Source organism: Galeopterus variegatus, unplaced genomic scaffold (genome assembly GCF_000696425.1).
Source record: "Galeopterus variegatus unplaced genomic scaffold, G_variegatus-3.0.2 Scaffold1676, whole genome shotgun sequence".
Lineage (NCBI taxonomy): Eukaryota > Metazoa > Chordata > Mammalia > Dermoptera > Cynocephalidae > Galeopterus > Galeopterus variegatus.
Genome location: NW_007727787.1, coordinates 206,231 through 217,056, shown reverse-complemented (window position 1 = coordinate 217,056; position 10,826 = coordinate 206,231). Strand labels below are relative to the sequence as shown.

At 37.7% G+C, this 10,826-nt stretch overlaps 1 protein-coding gene across 2 annotated transcripts in view; it reads right to left on the bottom strand.

Moving 5' to 3' along the window:
• EFTUD1 (elongation factor Tu GTP binding domain containing 1) overlaps positions 1-10,826 on the bottom strand; it is a 168,920-nt gene that overhangs the window by 12,898 nt on the left and 145,196 nt on the right. The window contains exon 18 of one of the 2 annotated variants that reach the window (XM_008578389.1): positions 2,148-2,332. In XM_008578389.1, coding sequence (XP_008576611.1) covers positions 2,148-2,332 — 185 coding nt within the window. Of the gene's footprint in view, positions 1-2,147; positions 2,333-5,161; positions 5,209-10,826 lie in introns of those variants that run through there. The other variant, XM_008578391.1, reaches the window with a different exon arrangement.

The following is a 10,826-nucleotide window of genomic DNA, read 5'->3' as shown; positions in this document are numbered from 1 at the left end:
AAAAAATTTAATAGTAAATCCCTTAAAATGTAGTTTTTACTGCCCCCCCCCCCCCCGCCAAAGTAATCTAGATCAGAACATTAACCTTGGTTCTAGCAAGCATTAAGATGTGATCTTTTTTTTTTTTTTTAAGGAAAAGCAGACACAGTTGAGTGCTTTGGACTAGCAACTTCATTTGCATCAATTTAGACAATATGAACTTGCTGAGTTAAAATCAAATTGCCCTGTCCAAAGTCAGTTTTTCTGAAATGTCACCCTTTTTTACTTCACTGATTCACTTGACTATAAATTTCATTTTAAAAAGGAAGTTCTCCTTCAATGATTCTCATTCTCCATTATCATCTAAAATTTAACTCTTTGTTTAAAGTGTTCTAGAGAAAGAGACCATCAGGCTAAAGAAAATGAGAGCAATAAGAACAGCTTACCATTGAACCTAAACCCTAAACCATGAGTTTTGTTGAAATAGAATTAAGAAAAAACCCCTGGATTATTTGTGTGAAGCCTAGTGCAATGACACACTGCTGAGAATAAGCCAAAATGAACGTAGTATAGACACAGAGAATGATAAACAAGAAAACAATCGTCACACCAGCAAGGGCCTACCAATGTCAGGCACTAGATAAGATATTTGACATACTTTATCTCAGGTGCAAAAAAAACTCAGGGAGGTTCCATACTTTGTTCACATAAGGGGTAGAATTAATATCTGAAACCAGGACTATTTGACGCCAAAGTCAATGCTTCTTCCACTAAACTACAAACCTCCATGGTAAAAGTGAATAACGTCTTCCCATTATTATTTTTTATATAACCTGTAAACAGTGACAACAAAAACTGCTTTCTTAAAATTAACTTTTTACTTACATCTTTCAGTTTAAAAATTCTATTTCTGGGCCAGCCTATGGCTCACTTGGGAGAATGTGGTGCTGATAATACCAAGACCACGGGTTCGGATCCCCATATAGGGTGGCTGGTTAGCTCACTTGGGAGAGTGTGGTGCTGACAACACCAAGTCAAGGGATAAGATCTCCTTACCGGTCATCTTTAAAAAAAAAAAAAAATCTATTTCTGATCTTAGGCTTTTTCACACATTCCCTGCAGTTTTCCTTCACCATCCTTGTCTCCTGTGACACTCTCTGACTGATGTCCTTCTTCTTAGCTGGTTAACGTTTACTTTTCCTTCAAGGATCTGTTCAGAAAGGCTGGCCTGACCTCACCTTTGCCCCTTTTGTTATTTTTTTCCCTAACTTAAAGAATGATGTGTTCAACAATCTTTTCTTCTCTACAGTGCAAATCTGTTAAGTTTTCCTTTTTGATTAGAGATATGATTTGCCTTTTTACCTGCCTTTACCTATACTGAACATAGAAACTGGATAAATTTCAATATTCATTTAGAAATTAATTTTATGATGCTGTCCTAAGTATTAAAATACAGGTTATACTTAAATCATTCAAAGTTTGGCATGTTCACACATGTGCACAAAGTATTTGATAGATATTTACACACTGGGAGACACAATTATGGTCTGACTTTGGAGTTTTGGCAGATCTGGGTTCAAATTCTGGCAAGTTTCCCTACTAGCTTTTTTTGGGTGCGTGTGATCCGAACCCTCGGGCGGGAGCGCCGCCGCGCTTCCCAAGCGGCGCACTATCCAGTGCGCCACCGGGCCGGCCCCAATGACGTGTTTTGATGAGCCATTTCATTCCACAACACTTTAAAGACATAGAAACCCTGAATCTCCATAACAGGGACTGAAGAATACATAATAAAACAATTCAGTCATCCCTTGCAAGAAGCATAACGATTCCCCTCTAAATGCTGGAGCTATTGGTTTTCCCCAGAAGAAAAGGTCCTTGAAGTTTCACTCTCAAAAGGTGATTTTCCTTTAAAAATCTAAAATAAATCTTTAGAGAGGGGGAAAAAGGATTAGCTTTTCTCTGTGTGTTTGAGTATATTACAAGCCACATAATATGTAAGGATCATTCAATCTGGATGAAAAAGGCCATCTGCTTTCTTCTGTCCATTCGACTGAGCAGAGCCATAGGAAGGCCAAATGGCATGATCAGTTTTGTCTGCTATTCTTTGCCTCTTCTGTAGAAAGCACAACCATAGCTGAGAAGGAAGGAATGGGGATTTGCATTTTTACCTCCCAATGGCTGAATACCAGTTGTGGGCTGGCCAGGCCACTCGTCCTCTTCCTGATTTCATCAGCAAAACCAAAGCTTTCGGCAACAGGCAGCACAGCCTTAATGATGAACATGTCTGTCCCTTCTTTCATTTCTTCTTGAAGCACTCGACCTTCTCTCTTTGACAAGACAGCATAGACCCGACCTGCGAAGCCATAAATCTTTTAAACTCATTGACCAGTCATATGGCTTGAGTCACACAGACATGAACATGATTACTTATATGCCCTATAACAATCCACTAATGATTAAATTTGTTTTCAATAATTTTGGTTTACAAAAGCATAATTACAGAAAAAGTAGAAACGAAACATAATAAAAAGTAAAATCACTCCAAATTGGATTGCCCAAAGACAATCCCTACAACACAGCATGAGGAGCAGGAGACTTGCTAAAGGACCTTTCAATACAATTTCACCTACAAGCTATCTTTGGATATAAAATCCAGTGAGATGAGTGTAAGCCAACGGGCTTTGTAAATATTAAATTAAAACTACACATATATAAATGTTTGCTCATATTTTTCTTAAGCTGATAATATTTACGTAGCAAGAGTATTAGAGTTTTACTCTCCTGAAAACTAATAGTATTTGGAATCTTTAGTGTCTGGAAAAAATAGTGCCACCATCATAAGAATTTTAATAAATTCTCTTAGCTGACACTTTTAATTCACCCTTAGGCACAATTCTGCCTTACGCTCAGTAGGGAAACATCTTCCCCTCTGATTGGCATTCTGTGAGTGTCTCTGAGTACTCAAAGTATCCTTTCAACTAGAAAGCAGAACAGACTGCAAAAAATAGAGATAAATTGAAAAAAATCACAGGAAATTGTGAAGAACTTGCTATTGCTAGCAGATACTCTCATTAATGCTTCCTCTTTCACTTCCTGCTTAAAAAATAATTTTAACTACATAAGTGATCTATGCATATTATTAGCCTTAAAAATTTACAACATTGCAGTTAAGCAGAGTTAAAGTCTCCTTTGACCACCACATTGAGTCCTGGAGCCTTCTCTTCTAACTAACGAGGTGACGATTCTGGAAAGTATGCAACCCAGCCACCTTTATTTATTTCTTAAACTAGGAACTGAGGACACAGAGCAAAGCTATCTGACTCCCAAACTTTTCTCTCTGATTCAGATTTCCCCCTGGTGGTGGTTATTAGGAAGGATAAAGGGAAACAAATGGCAGAATATCCATTATGTCACAAGGCCTTAAGAATTAAAAAAAAAACCCAAAACTAAAACTAAAAACTGATGAGCCTTCACCATCTTTAGGTTTAGCTTGAAAACAAAAAATTCCTTTAGTGATGAAACACATCACCTTTACTCTTGTCTACTCCCCCAGCTGGCTATTGCATTCTCTCCTTCCTTCCTTCCCTGTATTTCTTAAACAGGCAGCTTCTCATTCCTTCACTCTGTCTTTAAAATCTAGGCTCTCCTGGTTGTGGGCTCTACTGAAACTGCTTCCTTAAAATTTCACATAATTTTGATATTTCTAACCTAAATGCCTTTTCCTCGTTCCTCATTCTCCATGATTTCTCCATGGTATTTGAAGCTACTGATCAATACCTCCTCTGCCAACTATCTCCAATCTCAGCATTACCCTTCTTGTATTCCTGGCCTTCTGACTACATTCTACTGTCTATTTCAATAACGCTTGAAGGTATGATTTCTTTCTACAGGTATTCTCTTAGGTTTCATACTCTTCTTTGAACAAACTCCCCTCAGAGAACCAACTCATTATCATTTGTATGGGTTAAACTAATTTTATACCTGGGACTCCTACGACTATCCCTAAGCCCGGTCTCTCACTTGACATCCAATCCCACTTTTACCACAACTGCCAGGGCATCTCCACTATGGAACCTGACTTCCTTTTAAATTCGACGTGTCTAAGATTACATTACCTGCTGTGAAAGGCAACTCCACTCTCTTAATTCCAGTCATTTTCCACTCTCACTCATACTAGAAATCTCAAAGTTACAGAATCACAGAACAGTGGGTTAGAACACTGGGTTAAAAGGGAATTTAAGGGTCAACAAGTTCTACCATAGTAGTCGTTTAAACTGTGCTTGTCTACTCTAAAATTTACTTCCTCCCAGGGCATCTTTGGATAGCCCTAACTGCCAGACAATTCTTGAGACCCAAGTCTGTTCCCTTTCTAACCATTAGTCCTGGTTTTTATCATATGGGACAAGTTTAATCCCTCTTCCACAAATCAGCTTTTAAGTCACTTAAAGTATCTTGCCTACTCTTTTCCAGGCCAATCTTTCTGTGACATGACCTGTTCTATCCTAGCCACTTTCCAACTTGAACTACTACAATTTACTCATATCCCTCTTGTTATATGGTACCCAGAAATGAAAGCAATACTTCAAGTACAGTCTGAAAAAATAAACTATTATCTTCATCAGGATCCCCTTTAGGCTATATATTATTATTCTGAGATACACAGGGGAAAAAATCTTACCATAAGAGCTAATATGTGGAAACTAGTAATCTTTACTCTGCTACGTCATTCTAAGAAAAGTTTTTAAGTGCTCTATGGAAGTAAATACAAAATAGGGTAAAAAGAGAACAGAAAATTGGGGCAAATGCTAGGGAGAATGAGCCAGCTTGCTGCTGCTGCAGAAGCCAGCAATGCCTCCCCTTTATGGGTCATGCCAGCAGGCTTGGACCAATAAATGTAACTGAAACCGAATGTAATTAACCATGTAATTTTGAGCCATTCAATTTTAATTCCACTAAAACTACATCTTAAAACCGTGACATAATGATGGATCTTCAAACAAAGGAAAATACTATATCTAAACCTTCCAAATACACTTGACTCTCTTGACAGGAGTGTCCAATATTTGGATGCATTCAGAGACCCTCTAAACCTGCCACTGTCATCACTGAGAAACTAATGTAGACATATCAATGAGGATTTCTGATCATGTGGCCCCTTATCGCAAATACTTTGATACCTCTTCCAGTAGATATCTGTCTGTCCCATCATACCATGGCCATTCTTTGGTTCTGTCATTTAAAGAAAGATCACTGAGTGCCCTACTGCATGAAAAGCACCAGGCAAGAAGACTGTATCAGGAAAAAAACAGCAACAAAAAGGTTAATCAACTGAAACAGTTTTGATCAGGGCTCGACTCTTAATGACTACACTATAAAGGTCTCAGTTTGTATTCAAGGCCCTCCGAGACCCAGCAGTACCCCACTACTTCAGCTCCTACAACTTCCAGGCCCTAGAATACATAGAGCACAGACCCTGTGCTCTAAGCCAAAGTAAACCACTTAATGCCCACAGTACACATTTGAGGTTTTTCTACTCCGAGCTCAGTTTCTTCAATCTAGAATACACTTAATCCAACTCCATATTCAAATCCTTTTCATCATTCAAGGCTTATTCAAAAATGACTTGCACCATGAAGTCTTCTCTGATACCCCAAGCTCAAATAAAATCTCTTTACCATTTGGGCTCCACTGAACCATATCTGTTCCTTTATGCCATTATAGATTTTCGTATACACATTTTCTTCTTCCATAATAGGTAGTAAGATTAATTTGTAAACTGTACAATCTTTAAAGCTGGAAGTTTGGCAGTTAAAGGTATGTTGTTGTCTTTATCAGAATTTAGGAAAGGAAGCAGCTGTTCACAGCAATGTTTTCTCTAATAGTAAACAAACAGGAAATGATGTGAATTTCCAATTTGGGGATGATGGATAAGTAAATTACAGCACATCTAATGGATAGGATACTATGCAGAAGTTAAAACAAAAATTATGAATACTAAATAGCCAAATGGAAACATGACTATAAAATAAATAATAGACATAAAAAGCAAAATATTAAGTTACTTCTACCATAAGGATACAGTTATGCAAAATGCATTATTATGGACACTGTAAAAGAAAATGGAAAATGAAAGGGTGATTTCCAAGGAGGAAGATTTTTCCTTCATCTTGTGATTTCTGTAATTGCTAGTAACACTTATGGAATAACTTCAACTAAAAACACACACAAACACACAAAGAAATTGGTGGGCACTTCTTATAAACCAGGTCACAGTAACCTCTTTACCTTTTGTCCCAGACCTATCAGACTGCTAAACAAGCAAATGTGGTTGACAGAATACAGATGGGCTTCAATCAAACGGGAGATAAAGCATGCTGTGGACATAACAGAAGTGTGGGCTGGTTTCTACTACATAGATGGACTCAGCTACGAGTTGATAGAACATTCATGTTAACAAGTCGACCCCACCCTGGGAGGAGGTCCTTAATGGCTCTGCTCACAGTTTTGTGCTCTTACTATTAAAATCAGTGACTTAAAGATTCAGAAGGCATGGTGACCAAATCGAAAGTTGACATGTGGCCAGTCCTGGTGTCTGAGTGACTCCCAGGACCCAGCAAAGGGACTAAGTTTCCAGAGCCCTCAAGACAAGGGGTAACACACCAAAATATGGACTCATATTCCACTTCACCTTCATTGGCCAAGCAGCTGCCAAAAACAAAGGCCATACACATCTCTCAATACTCGGCAAACTGATGCAGTACTGCCTCATGAACTGATTGCTTCTCTGAGGTGTCCACGAGTGTATTTGGGGGGAAGCTCTGAGAACAAGTTAAGGAGTGGCTGTCCTTCTATGAGACTAGAGAGATTCAACGAAAGAGTCTGGATGTTATGAAGGAAGCAAAGTTCAGGCACATGAAGCAGCTGCAGAGATCGCTAGGATGCCGAAGAAACAGAAGAAATGCTGGAAGAAGGAAAAGAAATGGCTGGCTGCACGTGCCTTTGCATTTTCAGAAAACAGCAGTAGTACTTCAGAGGAATGTGAGGAGATGTGTGAAAAACCCAAAAAGAAGAAAAAGCAAAAAAAAAAGTACAGGAGGCTCCTCAGGAGAATGGAATGGAAAGCCCAACTACCTCTTTCTCCAAACCCAAGAAAAATAAATCTTTTTCTAAGGAGGAGCTCGTTAGTAGTGATCTTGAAGAGGCAGCTGGCAGCACAAGTGTTCCCAAAGGGAGCAATCCTCACAAAGAAGAAACAGTTAGTGGTCCCAAAGAAGCAGGCAACAAGAGTGTCCCCAAGAAAAAGAGGAAATTCTCTTCCAAGCAGGAGACTAAGAGGTTGCTGGCAGCAAGAGCAGGTCTAAGAAAAAGAAAACTCCAAAAACCATCCCAGGAAGGTTAGAATGAATACTTCTTGGGGGAAAGGCATACCCCAAGGTGACATTTCCCACCCAATGTCCTATACCCCAGTAAAAAAAAGTTCACACACACACACAAAAGTTGACATGAAGCTGGCAGGATAATAAACACTTTGATAGAGTCAGGATAGCTAGGTAAGGACCCAAATTTAAGATGACACAGTTACCGCAGGTAAATACAAGGTTCTACATTGGGTTCAATCAACCAAGTGTTCAGGAAAAGAGAGATAATGCTGAACAGCATATCCTAAAAAAACAACTAGGAATAAGTTTCCTTTAAGCTCAATAGCAGTCTTTAGTGTGCTGTGGTACAAAGAAAGCCAATTTAACACTAAGTTGCTGACCACAAAATTATTCCATTCATCAAAGCCCATCTCAAAGTACCATCACTTTCAGTAGAATCACCTTATTTCAGATTTTTCAAATCCCAATTTCTCACAAAATCTCAATGGAAAACCATATTGTGAACTAAATTAAACTGTATTTTCCTTTCTAATTGTTTCATATAATTAAGCTCTGTCACCTTAACATGTCTCTCAAAGCAGAAATCACGGCTAACACAGTATTGGCACATACAGCTCAATAAATCTTTGTTTAGTTGAATTATGAAATGCTGACAAGATGTAAAAAGAACCCAAGTGTAGAATAAGAAAAGGTTTTAAAAAGTCAATGGTGATATTTATCTAAGAAAGTTTCTGATATATTAAAGCACATATGTTTTAACAATGTCAGTATTTATTCCTACACATAAAAATAGAACTATAATAATCATAGCTGTGATTAAAACTATAACTAGTACTTCCTAACAAAGAGGTATTTTTAAAATGTGAGGTTATTGCCAAAGATTAAAAAAAATAAAAAGCAAAAATGAAACAGATTAAGAGGTTATAAGGGAGAAATAGAAAAACAAGACAATTCAATGACAAGCAAGTCACAAACAGCATTTCTGATGTTCAATCAAGCCCATTACAGGGAATTTTCATGGGTAAAAAAACAATAGGACCACACCTTTAGAAAAGTAGATTTTAAAAGTAAAAAAGGGCATTTTCTTGTGATTATTTCTGCAGATAAAATGATTTTGAGAGGATTATTTTCCTACAAAATTTCCCATTTTGTTCATATGCAATTCTATTTATAGAAGGATTTCTTCTTTTAACGATCTGTGTAGAAAGATCTAAGTTAAAAAAAGAGACTAAGGAAACTCATTTTGCTGAATAAAAAAGACCTGAAATCAACTTGTGCCAATTTTGGAGAATTAAAGCAACAGTCAGCAAAGTCTGAAGTCTTCTTGGAAGATCTCTGAATATCCAGACAGGAAGCAGAAGGCCTTAGACACAAGGTCTCTTCATTTCTTTTTCCAGTTAAAGGAGTTGATTTAGAAAGAAAAAGGAAAACACAAGTCAACAGCTGACTATATTGATAGATCTTAGATACTAGAGATTGGTTATCAATATTTAAGAGCCCCTCAAAAGCAATGAGAAAACAGGCCTCAGTGAAGATTTTCTAGTCTAAGCAAGATGACTTCAAACCAATTCAGGAAAGAAAAAAAAAACCCAGATAAAATCTAAACGCAGTTTCTCTGTAAGGCACTGGGTGTGGTAGTGACAACAGTACAGAGACTGTACACTAACTAACCCACATACACACAGTTGCCACAAAAAGAGCACATAAATGAGGTTTCCCAGGAGGCAGTGAGGACTACAGAATTTGTAGCTGGATGAGGCAAGGCAAAAAGAGATTTTGTTCCAGAGCGAGAAGGTGGTAAAATAACACTGAGGGTTACTATATGCATCCCTTCCTGGAAAATGGCAGAACAGAGTCTGATGGCCTGGTGAGGAGTGCCACAATGTAGACAAAAGGATAGGACTACTAATGATATTTTGAGGTATTGTCCTAGGGCAACCTGGTCACATGCAGGGTCCAGGTGGTGATTTCCTAATAGAAGTAAGAAAATTGGACAGAGGGGTGAGTCAACAAGGGTGACTCAACAGTCTGCTGGGAATTTCATTCTGATAAACGCCAATAGCTGATTCTGGCTTCAAGACTTGTGCTGAAAATTGTCTTCTCAGAAAACAAAGGACAAATGCCACTCAAAATGGATAATGTAGAAAAGATGGCAATTTGGGGAGGAAATATGTGTTCCCATTATCTTGAGAGAAAGGACAGGTATAGACCTAAATGAACCTTTGATTTTAGGAAGGTTAATTTCAAACACATAAAGGGAATGGGAAAAACAAAAAACAACAGGTTCTAGGAAAACAGAGCTTAAGTAAAAATTCCTTTTGGGAGCAACAAGAGAGCCTAAAAAATCAATCATTCATGCTTCCAATGAGAGAAACAGGAGAGATCCTCCCCTGAACTCCTATTTTAAGAGGACATGCACAATAGATGGAAGAAAGGGATATCAACTAAGGGTGAATCAGTAGTGTGTCCAGGATGTTCAAAACCAGAACAAGCCAAGTCTACCAGAATAAAAGAGCTAAAGAAAAGGAAGAGGGCCTTTTCCATTACTTTCAAAATAAAGAGACGTGCTCACAATTTGGAGAAACTAGTGTAATGTTAATAAAGGATAGTAAGAAAACAGTTTCTCAGTACCGATGTTACCTCCATTCTCTTCTGCAAGGAGAATGGTACCAAGTGTACAGCACATAGAATGAGTATAAGAGGAAGAACAATGAAGTACAAGAGAGCTGAGAAGCTGATGAGTAAGAGCCTGGCCTCCTCGAGTTGAAGTCACCAGAACCAAAATTATATCTCACGGTGCTAAAGAAATTTGCTCTTTTGAGAAATTACAAATAGTAGGGTAAATAATGACTGAACTTTTTGAGGATAAAAACACGGGATTCTCTAAACTGCAGACTAGGAAGCCATATGCTAATTTCATGCAGAATTGTAAAAGCAGCATTATAGACAACTGTACATTATTTACACAGGTATGAGGTGAATCTTTGGCGACAACACGGGCTTTCTAATATAAAATCATACTAACCTCAGCTTCTTTCTTTTTCTAATATGATTGGTAAGCTGACAGTCAGGGGAATGCTATAGACATACAGGACCTTAACTTCATCAAAACATCTGATTCACTACTTGCTGAGTTTTATTTCTCACCAGACAAGAAAAGGACACATGAAAAAAATGAAAAAGAAATCAATGTGTTAAGATGGTGATTTTGTGCTTTGTCATTAAAATTTTTTTTAATTATTACAATGGTTAAGTAATGTGTATAACAAGAAAAAATTAGTTGTATAGATTTAGACTACTTATATGAAAATATAGGAGTTTACAAGACTATGTAATTTCTATGGTAAAGTCAAATCACCAAAATTTGGATCCTGCTTTTTGGGGAATAGAGTGGGAACACATAACTTATTTTTATAATTTTTTCTTTTACAGTGTTTGGAAGGAGCAGAATAACTTAGTATGGGGTTG